Raw genomic sequence first — 25,669 nt, 5'->3', positions numbered from 1 at the left:
GAGAGAGAGAGAGAGAGAGAGAGACAATGCCATGTCCACCCTCCCTTCTCCCCCACCCAGCGTACTCAATTCCCATCATCCGCCTTTTCAATTGCCCGTCACAAGAGAGGAAAGAAAGCCACCAAAATTATATTGTAAAAGCTATTTCAAGTATAAGAAAAACACAACACTTATAGGTAACTCGCAGAGCGCGTCAATATGTGCAGCTATGTAGTCATTTTTACAGGTTTTGTTTCTGCCGACAGTGTCTCAGATGAGAGGGTTTTTGCTGTGCCTTCCTGTGACCTGTTGGTGTGCAAAGTTGGAAAAGCTGCCTTTGAAAATCCAGCCTGTTTGATGCCCTTCTCTGCACCGTCTGTTTAAAGGGGGCAAGAGAGACGTGAAGGGAGGAGAGGAGGAAGGGCATTGTCACCGGTCACTGGAAGGGCTTCCCCACCTCTCCTCCTCTGTCCCCCCGCCCAGTCGGCTCCATCTCTGGGTCACCAGCAGGGACCTCTCACTGAAGTGACTCCCATATTCACTGTTTCCTGATTTGGTAGGATGTATTTGTTTTACTATGTAAACATAGCCCCCTAGGATTATGGAACTCGAAGCAGCATTTATTTCTCCATCTAAATGGAGGAGGATAAAATAGTCCAGAAACCTTTCCTCAGGTCGCTTTTGTTGTCTGTGTTTTTTTTTTTTTTTTTCTTTTTTGGTTACGCAAAGCAAGGATGCGGTGGGGCGGGCACGGAAGTGGTGAGCGGGCAGTGGGAAGCCAGGAGCGGGCACAGGTGAGCTGTTGCATCTGCTTTCTTTTTTTTTTTCCCCTTCCAAAAGGGTTGCTTTTTATTTATTTTTATTTTTTTAAAACCTGTTAAAAATGTTCCTGCACCTTAAGTCACTCTGAGATTAAGGCCAAGGGTGCAGAGTCTTGTGCACGTGTCTCTGTGAGCACATTCACGGTGCATGCACCATTTTTGATGTCTTCTGTGAGATCACTGCGTACACTTTGGTCACTGGTGTGTGCAAAGGGTGGTAGTGGGGGTGTCCCAGGAAAGAAGTGCAGAGATCAGCAAAGCCCTTTGGGAGCGCCAGAGGGAAATGAGGGGACAGACGAAGGATGTGATGGAAAAAGGGTCTCCGATGAACAACAGAAATAAAACCCAGGCCAAGGGGCCCGGTCAGAAGGCGGGTGGACAATCCGCATGCACTCACAATCAAGCTCCCTCCCTCAAAGGAAGTCGTCGCTATACAAGGTGCGGAGATCAAACGAAAGGGGCTTCTTCATGCTAGGGGGTCTGTCTGAAGAGACAGGGAAGGGGGCAGCGGTTTGTGAAGAAAGAGCGATGCCGATGACCCATTGCTGCCCTGCTCTGTGGGTGCCCAATTCTAGGCGAGCAGCGGCTGGCATTTGCTAACCGTATTTCCCTCGGCTTCGTGCGTGCGGGAGGAAGGTCTAGGATGCAGGCAGCCCTCGGGGAGACTCAGCACGCTTCCAGAGCGACAAGGCCTTGAAGCCTACCGCGCAGACTGAGATGCCAGGGGCTCAATCCCTCTGCATACTGCAGGATGAGGGTTATGAAAGGGGTGTGCGCGCGTCCTGTGTCTGAACCAAGAGATGGTGGGAGCACGAGGTCTGGATTCCCTGGAGGGGAAGGGCCTGCTGGAGAGAGAGTCAGACGTTCCCCACCCTGGGACTGGATGGCACCTGCTTAGGACAGGGTTCAGGTCCTGGTCTGCTGTCACCCCCACCCCCACCACAAACGCAAACCCACTCCGCGGACCTGCTCTGCTGGGCTGCTCAAACATGAAAGAGTGAGATCTGAAACTTCCGATGGCTTAAAACAAAACTGAGTAAATCATATATTTGGGGTTACTTTCACAGCAAAGAAAATGCTTTTAAAGTTATCCTGCTATTTACACACGTTCGTATTTTAAAAAGGGTAACTCACTAGTGTCAGGAAGGAGTGAGGAGTCGGGGGTTTGCGGTGGGGGGGACCTCGAGGTATTGTTTTGTGTTAGACAGTTGAAACGTCAGGATTTTTTGTGTATGTTTTGTTATTTTGTTTAAAGGCAATCTAACAGATTGGAACCCTGATAAGATCATGCCTGTGCAGCCCTGCACGGCATGAGGAGACTGTGTCAAGTCTGTCGCTCGTTACAGTACTGTGAACATCAACAACGGAAATGGCTGTGTGGAGAACACTGAACGCAGATCTTTAGGACACTCTGTGTTGCCAACAATGCCGAGGCCAGAGCGAGGCCGGTGTCCTGATTAACCACAGGCAAGACCAACAAGAAGGGGACATTCCCAGGCCAGCCCATCAGTGGCGGGGTCTTGGCGGGGGAAGAGAACCCTCGTTTGCCTGTTGGGCAACAGCCCTCTCCCCTACAGAGCAGGACAGTTTCCTAGTAATTAAGCGTGAGTTCACTTTAAAACGACTTAAAACAAAAAGAGAAAGCAAAGATGAAAAAGGAGAGAAGGGGGATTTCCAAAGTTGCTGTAAGGATGAACCTGGAGGTCAGCCTGGGTGAGGCATGGTTTCCTGAGCTTGAAAGGGTCTGGAGTCAGGAAAGGATGAGAACTTTTCCCAGAGAACACCGGAGCCTTTGGGGTCCCACTGCACACTGGGCTAACACTACGTGGCTGGGACCAAGAGCCCTGTACTGTCCTGGCGGACGGGACCACAGGCCCCGGGAATGCGCTACGCCAGCCACAGAGGGGAACTCAGAGGCCTCTCTCTACCTCCCCTCACCCACTTCCACTCCCTTCCCCTCCAGGACATGGGGATTACCATGGACACAGAAACTGGAGAACAGGGGTGCAAAGCCACTTCCTTCCCCTCTCCACCCGCTCCTCCCCTCACAGGATGCATAGTCACAATTCACCTTATAAAATAAAGAAGCGATGATGACCACATGTGGGACCCCCCCTTTTTTTTGAAAAAAGAAAATCCAAGAACCTCTTAAATTCAGTATCAAAATTCACATTTGCATAATAATCCATTTCAAGGCCAGTAGAGGGGACTGAGTGAGGCACAGCCAGCGGCAGGCAGCCCCCTCCCTTCACCTTCCTGGGTGAAGTGGGAGGGAGGTTTTCCTCTTTGGGGTGCTCTGAGGAGCTACAGAAATGGCCCTTTGCATTCGCTGGGAATTTCCTTAGAAGACAGGAGTGGGGAGAAGAGGAGGAACTGTTGAGAACGGAATAAAACAAGCAAGGGACAGCGCAGGCGGCTAAGCTAACTAGAATCCTTCTCTCCCGTGTGCACAGACAGCAACAGGGAAGGCCCGGCCTTCCCGGGACACCGGCTCAGAGGGCACCCAGAGCCGCCTGCCCTGCACTGCAGATGCTAAGAGCGCCTTCTCCCACGCTTGGATTTGTCACAGGTACGCCCCCTTCCCTTCTCCGGTGCTTACAGACAGCCACGCACACGTGCAAGCACAGGAGGAAACGAGGTAATGCAGTGCCCAAGTCCATCCCACGCTCGGAGGGGACCTGGGTCTCTCTGCTCTGCCACGTCCCAGGACCCCCTTCCACCCAAGTCCACACTGTGCGACACTGATGCTAATGAGAATGCAACAGCTGCCCCACCCCACCCCACTCCCGCCAGACTGAGCTGAGTGTTGTATCTCAAGTCTCTCCCTACAAGACGCTCTCTGGACTCACAAGGCACATTCAGAAATACTACACTTAACCCCATGTCCACATCACAGAAGGGGACAGGGCGGTGTTCTCAACACAGCCTCTCTATCTCATCTCAACGCTTCTGGCAAGAAGTACGCCTACACGCATCGCGCGGTGAGGAACGGCACGACTACATTTACCAGGCAGGTCACTCCTTGAAGGGTTCCACAGGTCTCAGTTTTCATCAGCGCCCCTCCTCCTTCGGGACTGGGACTGGGACTGTCCCCTCCTCCTCGCACCCTCTCAGCAGCCCCGGAGGAGGCGCGAGGCCAGGCCCGGCGGTCAGGAGAGGAAAGCGTGTGCGTTCCCGAGGCTGCCTCGCGGGGCCTGAGCTTCCGCTGCCGCTCACGGAGGAGCAACTCCGTCTTTCCGGTTTGGGCTAGAAATGGGTCCGCTGCAACGGGGCACTCTTACAGCCTGGAAGTCAAGTTGAGGCACAAAGTGCTTTAGGGAGATACTGCTTCTTGTTTATTTAAACAAGCGTCTGCACATTGAAGAACCGATGACTGAGCTTTTCAGAAACCCCTCAGTCAGGATCGTACCATCTTTCCTGGGGAGCAGTTTCTTGGTACAAACAAATCCAGGTGTCTGGTGAAGTGGAAAGGGAACTGTAACTTCCGTGAGGCAGGCGCTGGCAGGGCCTGCAGTCCCGTCTGGGCGACCGCACCTGGACGTGTGGACAGCGAGGACGCAGGGGCAGCTCCCGGCTCCTGACCAATGCCTGCCCTTTGCCATCCTGGAGATGGCCACGGTCTCTCCCTGGCAGCATGGGGTACAGGAGTGGGGCAGTGTTATGGGCAGGTTAGGGAGGGTTGATGCCCAATGATTATGAAGCTTTTACTATGTTCACAGATTGATTTCAGATCTGAGGAAAGTGATAGCAGCCCCCCTCAGTCAAATTTAAGGTCAAGGAAAAACCACTACCACTGACAAAAGGGGGCCTGCCTCTGAGAGTCCACCTTTGGCACTAGCCACAGCCCAGGCTGCCTCATGGGTCGTGTGCAAATGCAGGAAATGCAGATAATGTCTACATTTGCTTACAGAGTGACAGCGACCTTGCCGGCACTCTGTGTGTGCATCTGTTCTTAGGCTGTGTGGACAGACGGCGTCTGTGCAGACAAGGAAGCAAAAGGGTGCACGGTGGTGTGGCGTGGTGTGCAGCAGGGACTGGGACACCCTAATTTCTGAATGACTGCTGAGGTCTTCAGATTGACAAATTACTGTACACACACAGGCCAGAAGATCTTCATCTGTACTATCACATGTGGCCCTAGTTGTATGCCCACAGGAAGAAAAACACAAAGAACAACAATTTGTTTTTGCAGTAACACCAAGTATAGTTAATGCATAGACATGAAATGTGAAAAAACTTGGCAAAAAACACTGTAGGAGAAAGTCTGATTTTTTTTTGTAACCAGCTAAAAATGTGTCTCTGCTCCTAGCTGAAGACATTATAGATACTTACAAAACAGAAGAAACCGAAATGCAAATGAATAACCTACAAAGCTGTACATGTTGAATGTTCACTCTGAGGGTGAGGAAGAACGGGACCTTTTTGACAGAAACACTCAGTTGTTCCCTATCTTAGAGATGTCCGTTACAGCCGGGGTTTGCTGAAAACACCCGCTGAACTCGGCAGACAAACAGCCTTGGTCTCAGCAGTTTGCTCTGCACATGGACATTTTGCTTCTGGTTAAGAGAAAAGTCAAAATGGCAGAATATATACATATAAAATTAAAAAGTACACAGCATCTGAGGTCAAAATGGAATCTGGCTATAACCCAATCACCCTCTCCAGCAAAGGTGGTGAGATTGAGTGTTTGCAACAAGTTAATAGCCTACCAACTTCTAGTTTGTCATAGATTAATAAAGGCGTTTCCAAATGCTGAGGCAGGATTCTCTGTTCTTGCTTTTTTGTCCCCATGCATGCCTTACAGACCACTCAACCCACAGGAGCATGGAAGAACCGACTGCTGACGAGTGCTACATTCACGTCAGAAGAGGTGGGAAAAGGCTTACAACAGGAGTCACAGAACAGAAAACCAAGCTGAGCTGACTTGCTGTAGGGACAGCGATGAATGAAAGAATTTGCTAAATCAACTCCTGTGAATGTTGCAAATGAGCTACAGGGGTCAGGGACCGAGGGGCCAGGGATGTCACAAGGCCCTCCATTTCTTCACAGTGTCTTGTTTCTGAACACCTAAGTGAGTTCATGGCACTGGATGTACCTCATAGCAGAGGTCCCGTCTGGTGGCAGACACCACCTCACCTGAGAGCGCATCTTGTCTTTTGGCTTACTCATCAGGTGGACAGAATGTGATGTTTAAGAGATGCACACACCTCCTGCCACTAGAAATCAAGTGTTCAACAAAAAACAGGAACTAGTCGAAACTGTAAAGCTCAAACTTACATGATCAAACTGTTGATATAAAATCACTCTATGCAATGAGGGTGACCAGCAAAGCCCTTCCACTTGTGCCAGAACCAGGTGGGACAGAAAACCCCTCCCACTGGGTTTCAGTACACTGCAGCCACCTGACCTCTCAGCAGACGAGGCTCCTGCCACAGAAAGGAGCTTCCCTCTTCCACAACACCCTTCCCATAGCCTGCTCTTAGGTCACTGCCAACCAACAAAGCAAAGCTTCCAGCAAGCTGACAAGGGGTGGGGGTGGGGGGCAAGGACAGAGTGAGGAGCCCAAGGATGCAAACAGCAGAAATCCAGGAACCCCTTCCTGCTGGCCCCACAGAGAGCGCCTTTCCAGTCACCGTGGCCGCTCCACGACACGCCGGGGAAGCCGACGCACAGTACGCAGGGCACACGACGCCAGGAAGGGACGTGCCATCCTGCGTTGTCCAGATACAAAACCATTCTGAACTTTCTTGATTTCTGTTTGCTTCTTTTAAGGTTAGCCCACTGCCTCTGGGGGCCTGTCCAGAACCACTCCACCTTCCTTCACGGACAAGCGTCTCAGCGCGTGCGGAGCGGCTGGCCCACCCCTGTGCAGGACGTCTGGGTGTATGTACGAAGGCACTAAAGCGGCTTTAGAGAAACTGCAGGCAGCAGCCCCACCCGCTCCCTTACCTGTCGAGCTGGAGTTTCTTTCCCACTGGGAAGCTTAATGTTCAAAGAAGCTGTGGTCATGTTCGGGAATTCTGACCCCTGGCCCCAGGGAGGGGAATATAGAATATGTTGCCAAAAACTGAAAGGAGATACTCCACATCTCTGGCTGAGGGATGGGGAGAATTCAGCAGCAGATCCTCAGGACAGCGATTACAATGAACACACAGTAGCTGGGAGCTAAGAAAGCAAAACCACTTGTTCCTTATTAGATTCTTCCGTATGGTCTCCTCCCCCAGTAACAGGTGGAGGAAGACAGACATTCTTCATTAATGGAACAGTCCATAGATCATTTTCCTCTAGTAATGCCTATATTTAAAATTTGTTCCAAGAATTATTAACCTATCATTTCCTAACTCTTTACATATTCTCAGCAATCCAACTGTACTATTTTTACAGATTTTTTAAGCTGTTGTTTCTTTCTTTTGTTGCTGGGCTGGGCAGTGGGAGAGGGAGAAGGGCCTCTTTAGAAAAATAAAAATCACTTGGGGAGTTTTTAGCTCAGTCTTAAATGGGAAGGAACACGGTGACAGCATTCCCATTTATGGCACCAAACACTCTCCCGCTAAATCGCACACAATTGCAATGAGTCCAAGATGCAGCTCTTAAAAAGTGTAATCCTTCTCCCGTGTTTAAGATAATGAATTTAACCTGTTGCTGCTAAATTGATAATTTTTAAAAAATATTTCTTTCTATGTGTTTTAAAATGTGTGATTCCCCAGTATGACAATAACATTTGGAGACTTTTCTTTTTACATTTTTTTAAGTAAAAATTTTTTAAACTTTCTGAAGTTTCAGGAACTTGTAAAAGTTTATTAACAGGAAAGAAACAGCCATCTATCTAGGATAAGATATGGTTAAATAAACCATCTTCAAAAAACTGGCTTCCTACCCTAGAATTCCTGAGAATGCTTGCAAATTTTAAAGCAGGAAAATAAATGTTAAAAACAAAAACAAAAAAACACTGTTAAATGCTCCCAGAGTTAGTCTTCATCTAAAATATATATTTATATGTATATATATATGCACTTTTTGGTCTTTTTTTTAAGTTTTTAGTTTTTTTCCCTTTAAGCTTATGATGGAAGAACATTTTAGCTTCTCGTGTTTATTTTTACATATTTCAAATCCCTCATTATGTCTTGTAAACAGAGGGGCTCTAGCACCCGGCATTCACCGTAGTATCGTAAGGAACTCAACTAACCCATAGTGCAGGTCAAGGGACCAACAGGCCAGGGGGGGGGGGGCAGGACACAGCAGTGAACCAAGAGCATCAGTGGATGTCACCTCAGGCTCCAGGGAGCCTCAGGGCATGCTCCTGGCCCAGGGACACTAAGATGCAGCCTTCTGCAGATGTCTGAACAGAAGCCGTGCTTCACCCGGGGCCACCACGCACGGAGAGCAGCCAGTGCGGCCGGAAGGAGACTTTCGGTGTGAGGCAGAGGTGGAAGAGGTGTGGTGGTGACAGAAACCGGTGAGCAGGAGGAGGGCACGCTCAGCGTTCAACAAGGCATCCGTGGGACCAAACCAATGCTGCAGACTCGAGTCTGACCACTGACCCACAAAAGGCTCACGCAGACTTGGATGGACGTGCTCGCTCGAACTATGCCTGTCAATCTCTTGTGAGGCTAGGTCTGTAGTCAACAGGTTAAGTAAGCCAAGGACTACAGACTTTCCCATTCTTTGTCTCGCAAAGTCACTAACATGCAAATAATGCCTTTTTGTCTGTTCCTATATGCACCCAACCACCCACTTACACAGAGACGGAAGCGGAAATACATTAGGCATTGTTGTATCCTTCACTGAACATGCTAAGGAAAACTCCCTCGTCCTCACTAGCAGCAAGGTACGGAGGACGGGGGTCTGCTCCCACCAAGGGCTGGAATGGGCAGGTGTTTGCTGGTACAGAATGTGGGCACTTGATGTCAGAGAGGAGAATGCAGACCTGGCCGTCCGCGCGAGTGCTCGCAGGTCGCCGGCACGCGTCCCCCACCCGCCAGCCATCGGCTTTGTCTCAAGGGGGACCCCTTCAGGTCTGCCGTCACTCTCTTCACCATGAGCAGTCTGATACATTTGGATTCCAACGTGATTACATACATGTTGGTGGTAACTGTGGATTAAATGCCCCCTGTTCGGCCCAGAGTACTACTACATTGATGCTTAAAAAACAAAAACAAAAGCAAAACCTTTAAATACAAAAAAAAATAAAATAAAATAAAATAAAAGCAACAGTACAAAGTAGGGGAAAAAAGAGGTCAAAACCAAAAAAAAAAAAAAAAGGTGCAATACTTAAATGTCTCTGCTAAGTTATACCTGCCTAAGCAAAACCACATACACAGGAAATACACAGAGAGACAAAAGGAAACGTGTGGAGTACACACTGGCTTAAGGACATTCGTTAGGTAAACATCTCTGTCAGCAATGGCCTGTACCACGCCGCCGCCCGGCGCCGCCCAGCCAGAGCAGAGGGAGGAGCTGCGGGAGCTTTCCGGAGGCTGTCCACAACTTAGTGTTTTCTGCTTCCATCGAGTGAAGAGAGAACCAACACAACCATTTAACTCAGCATTCACCTGATTTTTTGGATGGATTTCTGATACCTGACCACATATCCAAGAGGGAACATAGTTTTCCCTCCTGTGGGGACATCACATAATTAAAGACGCTCTTCTCTTCTGTTCCCGTTCAAACTAACACAATGGCCTGCGTGGACGTCACAGGTACTCAGGTGTGCCTGGTGGCCACTCGGTGGCAGAACAGAAAGAGGCACCTCCTGCTCTCCTGGGTTCATGGACTTGGCAGTGCTCCGCTCTACTGCTGGGTCAAAAGAAAAGCCAGAGACAGCGCACAGTCGGGCTCGTCTGCACTGGGAGGGAGCTCTCTGCTTTAGTTATTAAAAAGCGCTCTGTTCATCTTAACGCAGCCCCATGGAGTGGCTTCAGTCGCAGTGGTTCCCAGTGCTTTGTGTGTTCTCAGTTTCAAGAGAAAAGAAAATAAAAAGCAGATGGCCGGCCAGCCAGCCCGCAGACGGTCAGCAATGCAGCTTTCTGAGAAATCGGGGCGGGGAGGGAGGAGGGCGGGACACAGGCACACACACAGAGACAGAAAGGATGCACGCGAATGCACATGAACACACGTGCACACACATACCAGAACGAGCATGCCTGGGCAGTTACATGTGCCAGAACACACTGGTATTTATCAACCAGCCAATCACAAATGTTTTCCTTTTTTTTTAGGTTTTTTGTGTTTTTTTTTGTTTTGTTTTTAAAGTGAGGCTCCGTCAAGTCTTCCCTCCCCCCTCCCCCAACAATTCTTTTGAATTTCCCTCCCTCCCAAACATGGTAGACCTAAGGACGGAAACACACCCAGTGCAAACAAAGTTAAAAAGCTATTTTTTTCAGTATATATGTTTCTTAGCAACAACTTCCATATAACATGAAAAAAGTGAAAAACTAGAAACTAATTTTTTTAATTTTTTGTGTTTGAATTTAAATGGTATGTGTACTTGCTTCACATTGTCTTTCTAGGTTGGCGTTCATGATTCAAGTATTTCAAGAGTGATATGTTCTCTTTTTGGATTCATTTTCCAAACGAAAAACTGAAGTTAGAAGGGAGGCAACTATGTGCTCAGACAGTCTGTCAATGACCCACCTTTTTTTTTTCTCTCTCCGTTTTCTTTTTTCCTTTTAAAAATGTATTTATTGCAAGTTGAAAAAAAAAACGAAAAGGTCAAGTTAGTGCTGCTGCTGTTCCAAAAAAGGTCACGAGGTCAGAGTTGAAAGTTCTAAGTTCAGATTGAATCCGACCCTCCTCCCAGAAGGTCACCAGGTAGTAAAGGAGCAGGGCTGCCCATCCTATGGGGATCTTCCACAGTCGGGACTCCCCACAAGCTAGAAGAATAGTTGGGGGGCCCCCACAACGAAGCGCCAGCAAGATCGGCCCCGCTGCTGCCACCAGCACTGCTGCTCCACTGCCCCAGCCCAGTGGACCCACCGAAAAGATTCAGAGCAGGTCCGACGGGATCTGACTGGTTCTGGCCGGTCTCCAGCGACTGCCACCCCGCGGCAGGTGCGCTCGGGGTTGCTGCAGGTGTAGGGGGCTGAGCTTGTGCCAGAAAGCGGCTAACTTCATCATCGGTGGCAAACTCAGCCAGGATGGTAGTGTTTCCCAACACACACCTGGGAAAGGGAAGGAAGGCGCGATGGGTCTGAGGTGCACACACACTTTCCACCCCCACGCTTCACAATGTGGTCCCCTGACCTGCCCGCTCCGGGCTCTGCGGCTGAGAACCTGCCTGTCCACTGATTCGGAGCAACAGAGCATCAGCACGGGCGAAGTCCACTGCAGACTTACATACTGCAGACGGCTTAGCTCTGGAGAAAGATGTTTGCGGGCAGGGAGCGGGGAAGGCAGACAGGTGGGCAGGACGGAACTACGAGGCAATCTGTTCTGCACAGTGAGCGCAAACCTGCGGAATGTGGCCTCTGCCAGCATGGCCCCGGCGATGTGCGTGCCATTTGTGGCAGCTGTGCCGCTCTAGAGGGGAGCCAGGGCAGGGGCAGAGGAGTGTGTGGGAAATTCTGCTGTGAACCTGAAATTGTTCTACATCAAGTCCCCCCAGAAAGCGTCATCTCTTTTTCCCCAAGTGAGATGAAACACCACACCCAAAGCATCAAGTTCCAGTGCTGAGGCGCTGCCTGGATTCACCCCCACTCGCCTGTGCCCTGTGTAGCTTTCTGTCCCGCATCTGCAGCCCAAGAGTCGGCTTTTTCCTGCCCACCAATCTAACAGTGGCCAAAGTCTGACCCAGTCTCACCCACTCAAGACCATAATAATTCACCATTACCTATAAACTGAGATTCTATTATGAAAAATGACAAAATTTACCATGGTTCATTTTCAAAAATAGCAGCTTTGTCTTTCAATACTTAACATTTACTCAGTACGTCACTCATCACTTACAGTGTGGAATTCTGAGTGTGAGCCCACGGTAACCACTGACAGCGTCCACATATTTAGGTAGAACAGAAAGACCCGCCAGCCCAGCACTCAGAGCCCGCCGACGACTCGTGCTGGTGCCTGCCCGAGACCCTGCGCCACGCAGGCGCCAGAATGCTCACGGTGCCTCCCTGGGTCTGGCTGGCTGGGGGCGGGGCAGGATACTCACATGTGCAGTGCCGTCTGGGCCTTGGCCGCCTCCTGTTTGGTGCTGTATCGGATCAGGGCAGTGCCCTGGGTCAGATTCAGATGGAATGTCAGCAGTGGACCGTGCTGCATGCAAATCGTCCTCAAGGTTGACCCGTCAATCTGAGAAGCAATGACACGCATGAGACCCCAGCCAGAGGTGGAGCGGGAAAGGCACATTTTTAACATACTCAAATCACTGAGCTGAGACACACTATGTTTTTCGTGTAAAAAAAAAGTTGTACAGATACAGTTCAAAACAAAAGCATATATGGTTCAACTCGTGGTCTGTTTTGAAGAGGTAAGCAAGTAAGACCGCGTTACTTTGTAGGACCTGAAAAGGGAGATGAAATGTGTGCAAACAAGATTTTAACATACAAAGTCCTCAGCACCTTAACTGCAGTTAAGTCTCGCAAAGGACTACAGAGGAAGTGACAGAGAAGCACTGACAAACGTCTGATTACTTAGATGCTGACGGCTGACTGAGTTCAGACTGTCCCAACACTGCCTCACTGCTCCCGACCTGGAAAGGTGGATTTACACCTCTCCCTGTCTCTCCTGTTGCCCTCAGGCCAGTCGGCAACATTTTCACCAACTCACTGTTCAGTGATGGGAGACAGTTCCCTAAGGGTTGGCTGAATAAACCTATTCATTCTACTTTTTTTGCATCAGTATCTTAAATGGTTTGTCAGAGCCACTGAGCCCAACATTTTAGTTAATTTCTTTGGAAAGAAATAGATTATCGTTGGAATTGCCTTAAAATGCCATGAGATACCAGTGGTAGGCAGCTGAAAACCAGCGGTGTCACCGGTGTTCATTACAGATCAGAGAAACTGCTCTCAGCCCTGGTTAAAAAGTGCCAATTTACTACGTAAGCATGTCAGTATATGCCACAAGTAGCTTTTTGTTTTTCTTTCTTTTTTTTTTAAAAAGATTTTATTTGTTTGTTTGAGAAGTAGAGTTGCAGACAGTGAGAGAGACAGAGAGAAAGGTCCTCCATCCCCTGGTTCACTCCCCAAATGGCTGCAACGGCTGGAGCTGAGCAGATCCGAAGCCAGGACCTTCCTCTCCTCCAGGTCTCCCATGCGGGAGACCAAGTGCTTTGGTCATCTTCTATTTTCCCAGGCCATAGCAGAGAGCTGGATCAAAAGTGAAGCAGCCAGGACTTGAACTGGTACCCATAAGGGGTGCCATCGCTGCAGGCAGAGGATCAACCTACTATGCCACAGCCCTGGCCCCTACAAGTGGCTTCTCTCTCTTCCTCTCTCTCTCTTTCTTTTTTTACAGGCATAGTGGACAGTGAAAGAAAGAGACAGAGAGAAAGGTCTTCCTTTTTTCCGTTGGTTCACTCCCCAATGGCCGCTGCAGCGGGCGCACTGTGGCCGGTGCACCACGCTGATCCGAAGCCAGGAGCCAGGTGCTTCTGGTCTCCCATGCGGGTGCAGGGCCCAAGCACTTGGGCCATCCTCCACCGCACTCCCGGGCCACAGCAGAGCTGGACTGGAAGAGGAGCAACAGGGACAGAATCCAGCGCCCTGACCGGGACTAGAACCTGGGGTGCTGGCGCCACAGGCAGAGGATTAGCCTATTGAGCCGCGGCACCGGTCACAAGTGGTTTTTCAAGACACACATCCTCTGAACAAATTTTGGATGACCTAGAACGTCAAGTTATAAGGACCCCCACTGTGGCACAGTGGGTAAGCTGGTGCATTTGCAGTGCTGCCAACGTCCTATACTGGAGCTGATTCAAGCCCTGGATGCTGTTTCCAATCCTGCTTACTGCTGCTGTGCCTGGGAAGGCAGTAGGTAGAGCCTTCGTGCGTGGGCCCCCAAAGGAAACCAGGATGGAGTCCCTGGCTCCCGGCTTCAGCTTGGCCCAGACCAGGTTATTGTAGCCATCTGGGGAGTGAACCAGCAGGAAGAAAATCTCTTTCTATCTCTTCCTCTTTCTGTTGCTCTGCCTTTCAAATAGTAACTTTTTTTTTTTAAAGAAAACTTATGGTTTTAGGCATTTGGTGCAGCACTTAGGATACTGCTTGGGACACATACAACCCTATCAGAGTGACTGGTTTGAGGGGTCACTCCTGTGTGTGTGTTTAGATTAATTTAATTGGGTGGGGGCTATGGGAGAAAGAACCCCTGTATTCCTAAAGTTGTATCTATGTAAAAATACATTCATTAAAAAAAAAAAAAAAAAAAAAAAGTGAAAAAAACAGATTTATTTAATTGAGGGCCCGGTGCTGTGACATAGTGGGTAAAGCCGCCGCCTGCAGTGCCAGCATCCCATATGGGTGCCGGTTTGAGTCCCGGTTGCTCCAGTTCCAATTACAGCTCTCTGCTATGGCCTGGGAAAGCAGTGGAGGACGTTCCAAGTGCTTGGGCCCCTGCACCCACGTGAGAGACTCAGAAGAAGCTCCTGGCTTTGGATCGGTGCAGCTCCGGCCGTTGTGGCCAATTGGGGAGTGAACCAGCAGACGGAAGCTCTCTCTCTCTCTGCCTCTCCTTCTCTCTGTGTGACTCTGACTTTCAAATAAATAAATAAATAAATCTTCAGATTTATTCACTTGAAAGGCAGCGTGACAGAGACACAGAGGGAGACACAGCAGAGGCTGGGCGAGGCCTCCATATGGGTGGCAGGGACTCAAGTATGCATCTGCTGTCTTCCTGGTGCAGAGCTGGGAGCCGGACTGCGAGCGGGTTGGATGGACCTGAACCAGGCACTCCACTGTGGGATGTGGGTGTCAGCAGTGCTGTGCCACAATGCCTGCCTTCTGGCTCCTTCGCTTCTGATGCAGACTCTCCCTCATGTGCACCCTGGGAAGCAGCAGGTGACAGCCCAAGCACCCGGGTCCTTGCCAACTGTGTGGAGACCCTCATGGGGTTCCAGGCCACTCAGCCCTGGCTATCGGGCTACTGGAGCATTTGGGGAATGAACCAGAGGAGTAAGATCTTTCTCTCTCTGCCTTTCAAATAAAATGAAATAAACTATTTGTTTAAGCCCCAATTTGAAGATCTGCTATTATAACCTTTTAAACTATTGTTGAGATTATTGTTATGTAGTTTTGAATTTTCAATCAATCAATCCATGCTTAGAGACAGCCATCCCAATACCTGCTGTAGGAACACAGACACGCATACTTCCCATTCCTACAGGGCAGGGCAAGGGAGCTGTTGGTCAGCCTCCCAGGCTGTTTCCAGACAGTGGGCGCCTCTCATATTGTCATCATTTCACACTGTGTAAAAACTTCTAGAGGGCCGGGAGCTATGGTGCAGTGAGTTAAAGCCAGGGCCTGTGGCACCAGCACCCCACATGGATGCTGGTTCAAGTCCCGGCTGCTCTATTTCCAATCCAGCCTCCTGCTAATGCGCCTGGGAAAGCAGTGGAAGATGGCCCAGTCCTTGGGTCCCTGCACCCACGTGGGAGACCCGGAATAAGCTCCTGGCTTGTGGCTTTGGCCTGGCCCACCTAGGTCACTGCAGTCATTTGGTGAGTTAACCAGCGGATTGAAGATCTCTCTCTCTAACTCTGCCTCTCAAAAAAAAAAAAAAAAAAAAAAAAAAAAAACTTAAAAAAATTTAGGAAAAGTGAGGCATATGTAGCTTTGATGATGAGACTCTTTGTACTGTCACTATTAACACACACACAGAGTCTCTCTGTGTGAGAGAGAGAATATTACTTCCACCTGCTGGTGTTCCCTCCAAATGCCTGCAAGGATGAAGCCAGGGCTGGGCCAAAGCCAAGAGCTGGAAACTCCATCCAGGTCTCCCCGTGGGTGGCAGGGACTCGGCTTCATGAGCCACCACCCCGTCACCACTACTTCCCAGGGTCTGCAGCACAGGGCGGCAGGCACTGCAGACTCGGGACTGAACTGCCAGGTTAAGCTGATTAGAAGCAGAGATCACCTACAGTCCTTTCCTAGGCTGACTGTATTAGGAAATGGCCCTTTCCAACTGTACTGTATTTATTTATTTAGAAAACTTTGATTTAATGAATATAAATTTCGAAAGTACAACTTTTGGATTATAGCAGTTTTTTCCCCTCCCATCTGCAAACCATCCCCTCTTCTACTCCCTCTCCCATCCCATTCTTCATTAAGATTCATTTTTAATTATCTTTATAAACAGAAGATCAACTTAGTATATATTAAGTAAAGATTCCAACAGACTGCACCCACACAGACCACAAAATGTAAAGTACTGTTAGAATACCAGTTTTACCATTAATTCACATATCAACTGTACTTTAAAACAAGGCCCTGTTACTCACTATCCACTCAAGGGTTCACTGAGCAGTTACTTAGGAGGAGACGTTATCTCCCCACAGAGAATCCCCATGCATACATTAGCATACTGAAAGCCAAAGAAATCTCATAGTGAAGAAACCTGTTTTATTTAACCACGTATATATTTCAAATGAATTAGGCCAGAGACCTACCGGTATCTCAGGGGGACACTCTGAAGAACACTGATGCAGGAGAGCGTACATTAATGTATGAATTAAATGGGAGACAATGCATTCCACACGTCAAAAAGGGAGGGGGCATAACTGAGTCCCTTCAATAGGGTGTCCTAATGGGCGTGCCGTCAAGTTCAGAAAAGGCACCGGCCTCAGTTTTCACAGGTTCATTAACCTCATTCAAATGCTCTACCTAATCCTGCCACCAACGTGTCATTTACCAAGCAACCTCGGTGAAGGGGAGGGCGGTCAGTGCAAATGCTACCTATCACTGAAAAGCCACCCAGAGGCGAGTTTTGGTGACAGCAAATTAAAAGCATTCAGTGGCATGTAAGCCATGAGGCTGACCACTTCCTTCTACTGTACACATGGATGATTGACTAGTTTTAAAAGATAAAAAAAAGGTTAATATTGAATCTCGGGTCTTGTTGGCTAACTAAGACAGAAACAGGCAATGTTTTGGTGAGTGGTTAACACACCTCCCTCCCCACTTGGTCTCAGATTCCAACAGTTATCTCTGCTACACAGAGATCACAGGTGCTGCCACCTCACTCTCACTGCTCACCAACTATACGTGTTACCATCGCCTGGAAGGCAGGCGTGAAGCTGGGCAGTGAACTTGGTGGGGAGGGGAGACCCACCCCCTGCAGCAGGACCTCGGCAGAGACCAGGACACACAGGATCTCTCAGGTCTGCTAACCTCTAACTGCAATCGAGTCCCATCCAGCAAACCACGAGAAGGCGCGATTACCTGTGGAGTGAGATTGTGAAGAACCAGCCAGTAACTAGGACGGACCGAGCCACCGTCACTCCAGGTAGAGGCTGTGAGCAACCACAAAGTGATTAGGAGGCGGCCAGACATGCAGGAAGGCCACGGGGGCACTGTCACGCAGCCCGCGTCTTCCCGCCTTTATGAACTCTCTCTCTGCACCTGACTCCGACCTCTGTCACTCCTCCTGGCCCTTGACCCCCCTAGGCACCCTCCTGGTGTCTGACAACACACTGCTCTCCTCCCAGCGCCCAGCTCTGTTACTCCTCGTTTTTACCCCGCTGGTGCCTTGGCAGTTCTTGGGTCCCTCTGCTTCACACCAGTTGGTATTCTCCCCACAAGAGATACTTTTTCCTCTACCAGAAAACCATGATTTCCTTGTGCGCAGCCCTCGGCACGTCGTCACCATTTGCATGAACACAAGCCCCTTGTGGAGGAAGGATGCTCCTTTAGGCAGACCCTCCTCACCCGAGGCAAGCCGTGAGTCCTGTGTCCCCCACCCCCTGACTGATCGGGGTGCTGTGCTGCTCCAGGGAGATGCCGGTTTGGGGTTAGTCAGACCGGGAGGTGGGCGGGGCAGCGGTGTAGTGTTCCTGGAGGAAATATGGTTTTTCCACATCTTGTTGGAGAGATGAGTGGGGTTGTGTCCTATGGGATCTGGGGACCATGTTGATTTGTAATCAGGGAACTTTGCTGTAAGAGAAAATTCAAGAAAGAATAAGGTTAGATGGGGGCACGTTTGTTGACAAATACACTTAAATTTTGTCTGCACAAACATAAATATATAGACCTTTCTATTCTCTTTTTTCTTTAAACTTTTTCTAAAACTTTACTTGCTTGTGCTCACGATGACTGACTGGGGCCTGGCTGAAGGCAGGAGCCAGGACCTCAAGCCTGGTCTCTCCTGCGGGTGGCAGGAGCACAACTGCCCGAGTCGTCACTGCTGCCTCCCGAAGTCCGCAGCTTGGCGGAAGCCGCAGTCAGGAGCAGAGCTGGGAGCTGTGCCCAGGGACTCTGATGCGGAACATGGGTGACTTAACCAGTCTCCTACCCACCGGTGAACATCTGTTCTGCACGTATGTAGAGTCTAGTGATAGTAAGTACCCAGTTTAAGAAATACAAAATCACATTCTTCTTTTAAGCTTATTGTATATACAGTTTTCCCAGCTGACAAGACTGCTACCTGAACAACAGACTTAACAAGATTCTCTAATGCTCTATAGGTTAAAAACAACACGAAAGGGAAAACCAAATCAAGGAGTAAGCATTCTTCATGCCATCAGACTCACAGATGTGGTGAGAATGCAAACCCCAACAGAACTAGAGTATTCTTTGTTCTAAACATTCATTGGCAGCATGGAAAGTACACTATAGAGTTAAACTTTTCTGATGTCTTAATCCAGCATATTAAATATCAACATTTAAACACATTTTTTTAAAACAGCAAATATTCACTAAGGGCTTTCTCTGCTCAGGGCACCAATCGATGCCTTACCTAACACAGTTACATTCAAGAACCCCAACTTCAAATGGGAGGAAAGAAGAGATGAGCAACAGAACTGGTAACCCTGGCAACGTCATGCAGATTTAACACACAGCTGGCAGCAACGGCTTTGCAAAGAAAGGTCCTGAAGAATTTTTCACTTACATGGGTAAGCTCAAGCAGGTAAACCAAGGTTCAACAGAAACTCTTTCTACAGAGTATATCGCCCGATCTCAGCTGAGCAACCTTTCAGAGGGGCAGAGGACAAGGACGCCACGAAGGCAGGCTGGGCCTAAGATGGTCTCGGGCGTTTCTTGCAGCAGACACAGCAAGGGGCATTTAAAGTAGGGTGAGGACAAATCTTGCAGACTGGGCCACAAGCACTGGGTCTGAGAAACAGGGCAGCAGGACACACCACTCCCAGGGCGCCACTGCCACTCGGACCCACGGGGTGCAGGAGAGGGGAGAGGACTGGGACTTCTGTGAAAAGTGATGCTTGGGAAGGAAAAACCACACTGGGGAGGGAAGCACACGTCCTGCTCCAGACGATCTCGGCACGTCTGCAGGACCCGTCAGAGCAGCATCCCACTGGGAAAAGACCATGACTCAGCCTGAGACACGGGCGTGTACAGCAGTAAAGGGCTGAGCGTCCACTGCTGTGGCACAGAGGGTCAAGCTGACACCTGCAGCGCCAGCACCCCATACGGGCACTGGTTTGAGTCCCGGCTGCTCCACTTCCGATCCAATCTCTGCTATGGCCTGGGAAAGCAGTAGAAGATGGACCAAGACCTTAGGCCCCTGCACCCATGTGGGAGACCTGGAAGAAGCTCCTTGCTCCTGGCTTCAGATAGGCCCAGCTGAGGCTGTTTGTGGTAGCCATTTGTGGAGTGGACCAGGGGATGAAAGATCTCTTTCTCCCTCTCTCTCTGCCTCTGCCTCTGCAAGTCTGCCTTTTAAATAAATAAATCAATCTTTAAAAAAAAAAAAAAAAAAAGACTTGGGTGAAAAACAATCTTCCCACAGCAAAGAAGTCCAAGTAAGGCAAATTACGTCAGTTCTGTGAATCTCAGTTTCTTCCTCCACAAATGGGTTAATAGGACCTACTCATAGCCTTTGTGGCAGGTCAACTAAGAACCCAAGCTGAGGGCTCAGCCTCATGGCGTAGCAGGTAAAGTTGCTGCCTGCGATGACAGCATCCCATAGTGGGGGTCCTGGCTGCTCCACTTCCAGTCCAGCTACAGCTAATGGCCGGGGAAAAGCGGTGGAAGATGGCCCAAGTGTCTGGGACCTTGCCTCCCACATGGGAGACCCCGATTAAGCACCTGGCTTTGGCCTGAAACAGCGCTAGCCACTGTGGTCATCTGGGGAATGAACTAGAGGATGGAATATCTTTGTCTCTGTCACTCTTTCAAATTGATTAATTAATAATAATTTAAAAAAGGACCCATGCTGAAGGTTTTGCAGGGGCCATCAGTAAGTGGTGGTTACTGTGGCACTGCTGGTGGTGATAGGTGAGCAAAAAGGGGACAATCTGAAGATCACTAGCCTGCAGTGTCTGCAGAGCTAAGCATTTGCTTTCTTTTGCCTCTGCCTCAACAAAGCCAAGAAGTCTTAATGCCTCTAATGGTTTAAGATCTAATTACTGCAAGAGCAAGGTGCCAATTACTTGATTTTTCTACAGGTCTACAAGGCACTGTGCTGTGTGAATGACTCCCACGCCTTTGTTGCATCCATCAGCCTTTCCATTCCCTTTGTCGGTGACAAACACCAGGGTCTTCTTTTCCCCCCGGCCGTGTGCCCTTATGCTCGGTGCGAGGGGAAGGGATCCTGGAGGGGAGTGACTGACTGCTGGGACTGCCTGCCTCGGAGCGAGGCGTGGACACATGGGCCCCCGAGGCCCTTCAGGCTGGCTGAGCAGGAAAGCACTGGCGTCACCGGGATACAGTACGTGACGTCTGCCCTATGAACCCCCCCAGCTCCCTGAGACACGACCACCATCGGCCCTGTCCCGAAGCTGTACAAGGGCACTTCAACAAGTTTGTGAAACATGGAATGAGAGGGTATTTATTTTTATGCAAAAACCGTTTTTGAAATCTTTGCATATTTTTGGAAAGATGAATTTAATTTTTCTTGAACTTTTGGAGGACTCCTCATGTGTAAATTAGAAAAAAGAAAATCACACCAAAAGAAATTCACCTTTTCATCTCCTGTTCCACGAACTTTCTGGAGCGCCGCTGTGTCTGTTACATGCCCCCAGGACACAGCAAGTACGAGGCTGTACTTCCGTCTACCTGACCTAGGCCATCCAACTCCCATGAAAGGATCTCTTAACAAACCACCCCCAGTGTCCTTTACGAAGGGGAACCCGACAGGAAGTGCTAACCAAAGAGAAGCAGGTGGCACCGGTACCTGAAGTGCTATGGACGTTGGTAAAGGAGTTGTCAGAGGCACTGTAGGGCCAGGCACCAGGTGAAGGCAGCGAGGTGTTGAGGGAAGAATTAGACCCTGGGGTGAGAAACAAGAAGAAGAAGAGAACGATCAAGATACATGTCAGTATAACCGGTGAAGCTTTCAGAGTATTACTGAAACTTCAACAGGAGAAAAAATGTGTCTAAAAAAACTTTGAAAAGCAATATTCTAACATTTTCAGGTTAAATTATTAGATACTGAGGCCGGTGCTGTGGCATAGCAGGTAAAGCTGCCGCCTGCGGTGCTGGCATCCCATATGGGTGCTTGTTCTAGTCCCGGCTGCTCCACTTCTGACCCAGCTCTCTGCTATGGCCTGGGAGAGCAGTAGAAGATGGCCCAGGTGCTTGGGCCCCTGCACCCGCGTGGGAGACCCAGAAGGAGCTCCTGGTTCCTGGCTTTGGATTGGCCTGGCTCTGGCCGTTGCGGCCATTTGGGGAGTGAACCAGAGGATGGAAGTCCTCTCTTTCTCTTGCTGCCTCTGCCTCTCTGTAACTCTTTGAAATAAATAATAAATAAATCTTTAAAAAAGTATTAGATACCAGCAAACATAAACCAAGCAACAAGCTGACACTCTGAGAATGTGATGCCGCCTGCACACCGGGAGACTCTTCGTTTACCTGTGGTGTTATCCCGCAGCAGTTGGTGGTCAGTATCTACAATGGGAGATGTGGCTGTGCCCCCCAGCACACTTCCTGGGGTGACGTAGGGGTCAGATTCAGGGTCAATGTTTTGGATACCTTTCCATGGCACTCCTGGTTGGAATTCTGAGAAAAGAAGAACAAATGTCAGAGGCAGGAAATGGCTCAAAACATAAAATCATTTTTTTGATACAAGAAATGGTTCTATGAAAAGTCCAAATGCTGGATCTATTGTCTCAGATTTCCATCATTAGAAGAAATAAAATAAAATCAGCTTGAACATGTACTCTTACTAGGAGCTCCTCAGTGTGTGGTAGTGAACTTGATGCCACAGCTCATCAAAACCCGGCCCTGCAACCTGATCTTCCTGCTCCCAGCAAATCCAGGCTTGGAGGTGGGGAAAACGGCTCAGTACTGTGGTGCTCAAAAAACTGTCCAGCCGTCCAGGCCAAGATTAGAAGAATCTGGGCTGGAGATCAGAGATCTTTCCCGTGTTTTTCATCAGACACTGGCCAAGATGTGCAAAGGAAAAACACATCAACCCAACGGACACCTCCCAAGAGGCCACATTACAAGGCGTCTTGTGCGTGGGACAGATCCTAACATCCAGCCACAATGTCACACCTTCTTTCCCCCTGGGCCCCCAGTGCAGATTTGCTACTTTCCCACTGTACGTGTCTTACAGCACACGCCTTTCTTTTAAAGTGCTTGCCACAAACAATGTGTTCAGTCCTGAAACAAGTAATTAGGAAGCAATTACTACCCTGGAGAAAGAAAGCATTTCCTGCACAATACCTGGAGGCCAACTGGCATTGCTGGATTTACTTCCGAGTTTATTTGTTGGTGGAGATTTGGCAGGTAACCAGCTATCACCAGCAGGACCCGTATGGCCACCCAGTGTGTCACCTGGGATGATGTCAAACTGGTTGTACGGTGACCCTCCTCGGGTCTTACCTGGGGCTACTATAGCGCCTGAGAACAGAGAAAGGAAATTAACACACTCGGGAACAGCATTCACCTTGCCCGTCTCTGCTTTCAGAGGAACCCAAACAAACTACGGATTGGGAAGCTTGTGGAGTAAAGAGTCCTGGAAGAAGAGGTGGCACAGGAGCCGGGTGCAGAGTTAACACACACCAGACCCACGTGGGCTCTGTTGCACCCCCCAGGAGTAGAGTCCTGGAAGAAGAGTGGCACAGGAGCCGGGTGCAGAGTTATCACACACCAGACCCACGAGGGCTCTGTTGCACCCCCCAGGAGTAGAGTCCTGGAAGAAGAGGTGGCACAGGAGCCGGGTGCAGAGTTAACACACACCAGACCCACGAGGGCTCTGTTGCACCCCCCAGGAGTAGAGTCCCGGAAGAAGAGGTGGCACAGGAGCCGGGTGCAGAGTTAACACACACCAGACCCACGTGGGCTCTGTTGCACCCCCCAGGCCTCTCGGCGTCTCATGTGCATACAAAGGACAGTTCTTGGTTTTCAACGCTCCTTTTGGCTTCCATCTTCGGAAACTTTCACAAACTAGGAGTCTCACACACTGTTATCCTCACAGTTTCTATGCTAATGACTCCAGAGTGAGAAACGGGAGCAACACCCAACAAACTGCTGCATGCAGGAGGGCTTCCAACTGCGTTTCTCCCGTTGGTCAGGCCTCAGATGAGCTGCGGGCAGCAGCGAAAACGGAGTCCAGTGGAGGGGAAGCATCTGCGATTGCTTTCAACTCCGGGGCAGTGAGCTGGAGCCCTGCAGCCTCCAACTGCCCCCAGAGTGCTTCAGCGGCTTCCTGGTGCCCCTTTTGTACACTTTACTTGCTACAGGCAGAGGGGCAGAAGTAAGAGCTTACAATTCTCTTAAATAACAACTGGTTGACTTTAGCTAAAACTGCGTGTGTCTATGAGATGCCTCTCTACATACTGTTTCTCAAATTAATTTTACATACTGCATCATATCATCTGATCTACTCTTAGGATGCTGCTTATGAAGAGAGAAAATTGTTTCCAGGGTAACAGATTAAAATATTTGTGTAACTACTGATTGAAATAATCAGTTTGGTTTAGCCTAACCAGGATTATTATCAAAACCATCTCCACACTCAACTAAGATGACATGTGCTTTTCTGGAGTCACTGACAGAAATCTGGCTCAGGGGTACAGAATAGCGAAGCAGTGGAAAACGAGTAATTTGATTTCCTTGGGGATTGCTAAGGCAATGGGGAAAGCACTATCGATAAGCTCTGAAATCCTAAGTGGCTGTTTTTACCTTCGAGACAGTCGTGCACAGCCTCTGCTTCATTATCATGCACCTGACCTGTCACCAGGACAAGAGGACCTGGTGACACCACGGCCGAAGCAGGGAAAATGTCCAAAGTTACAGACGGCACTGGACTCAGTGCACCTGGCCCATCGGCAGGTTTTATAACTTTAGTAGGTCATTCTTGATTTGGGGCCACAAAATCCAGCGACAATACTTATGCGTGACAGACAGAAGGTGCCACGTGGCTCCTGCACCAGCCTCTTGGATGGGTTTATTAAGAGTGGCGAAATCTGGAAGGCTTCACACCAACGACTCGGCTGGGCTGAGGCCTGCCAGAGTACTGCAGCGGAACAGCCAGACACTGTTTTATGCTTGGTTCTCATGGATACAGTGGTGTCCAAGTGAATTACTGTCAAATGAAACAAGGGCTGGAAGAAGGTTCTGAGAACTTTAATCTCTTTCATAGGAAAATGGAGACGCCCACACAGAGTTACAGGGAGGAAGAGCCACACCACATTCGCAACCAAAGCCTGCGACAGCAGATATGGCAAATCAAAAAGAACAAGCAAGTTTTGGACAAAGTTAAAATCTCAAGTACTATAACATATCATTTTTTGGAGATTAAAGCACAGGGATTGTTTTTTAAAGTTGATGAACTTAATATGATGCTAATAATCAACATATGTATGTTCCTCATATATATCTCCTGTTCTTCAAAAAAAGAAAGAGCCAGTTCTATTCTCCTGGCCAATTTATTAGAATGTTACCCTGATGGGTGCCCAAGTTCAGTGCCAGCACTCTCAGCCTCACAGCCAGCGCGAACTTTTGGTCTCCACATTAGAACCAGCGCTTTAAATTTCTTATACTCTGGAATACAATCTCAACCTTCTTAGCAAAGGCGATCCTAAGATTGGGGGGGCGGGGAGAAAAAGCTAGATAATCAGAGGATGTTACCCAGGCCCGCTACAGGCCAGGGCAGCTCCTGCTCCAGCTTATCTGCATTTCTGGCTCTTACCGTTTTTGTGCATGCTGGCTTCCTGTGTGGCTACGGAGGGCAGTCCTTCCATCATGGAGGTCCACTGTTTAAAGCGAGACTCAGTCCCGGCCTCCTTCCCACCAACCATGCCATAGTCCATGCCGCCAGAGCTGAAGCCTGCGGGAAGGAACCATGTTTTATGCCTCTGTATACATTTCTGGTTCCAGTCACCAAGAATTCTCAGGGACAACCCATGGACGACTTTGTCTGTCACTCAAAGACCAATTTGGAAAACTTGTCCACACGCAGAGTTACACTGCTGCAAATCTCTGACCTCGGCTCTTGCTTGACAATGAAGTGATGGCCCTGGGACAGGTGTCTGACCTGCTGCTTAAGACGCGGTTGAGCCTCTCATGTTCCACGTGTGAGTGCACGAGAGTTCAGAGCCTGGCCCTGGCTCCTGACTTGAGCTTCCTGCTAGTGCAGACCTGGAAGCAGTGGTGGTGGCTCCGCTACTAGGACTCCTGCTACTCATGTGTGAGACCTAGATTCAGTCTCCAGCTCCGGGTCTGGCCAGCAGAGGGGAGCTTTCCCCCTTTCTCATCTGTCTGTGTCTCTCAAACAAAAGTGACGACTTTTTGCTAATGTTGCAAAGTGTGTAC

The 25,669-nt window shown here is 49.3% G+C and overlaps 1 protein-coding gene across 11 annotated transcripts in view; it reads right to left on the bottom strand.

Moving 5' to 3' along the window:
- Positions 1 to 7,213: 7,213 nt before the first annotated feature.
- TNRC6B (trinucleotide repeat containing adaptor 6B) overlaps positions 7,214 to 25,669 on the bottom strand; it is a 287,810-nt gene continuing 269,354 nt past the window's right edge. For all 11 annotated transcript variants that reach the window (XM_051834072.2, XM_051834078.2, XM_051834074.2 and 8 more), the window contains 8 exons: positions 25,047 to 25,184; positions 22,577 to 22,753; positions 21,761 to 21,907; positions 21,084 to 21,179; positions 17,660 to 17,884; positions 17,174 to 17,244; positions 11,950 to 12,089; positions 7,214 to 10,960 (listed from right to left, as the gene is read on the bottom strand). In XM_051834072.2, the coding sequence (XP_051690032.1) occupies positions 10,573 to 10,960; positions 11,950 to 12,089; positions 17,174 to 17,244; positions 17,660 to 17,884; positions 21,084 to 21,179; positions 21,761 to 21,907; positions 22,577 to 22,753; positions 25,047 to 25,184 (1,382 nt within the window). In that variant the 3' untranslated portion in view covers positions 7,214 to 10,572. The remainder of the gene's footprint in view (positions 10,961 to 11,949; positions 12,090 to 17,173; positions 17,245 to 17,659; positions 17,885 to 21,083; positions 21,180 to 21,760; positions 21,908 to 22,576; positions 22,754 to 25,046; positions 25,185 to 25,669) is intronic.

The sequence above is a fragment of the Oryctolagus cuniculus genome, chromosome 11, assembly GCF_964237555.1.
Source record: "Oryctolagus cuniculus chromosome 11, mOryCun1.1, whole genome shotgun sequence".
Lineage (NCBI taxonomy): Eukaryota > Metazoa > Chordata > Mammalia > Lagomorpha > Leporidae > Oryctolagus > Oryctolagus cuniculus.
Note: the sequence above shows the minus strand (reverse complement) of the source record. Positions and strands in the feature narration are given on the sequence as shown.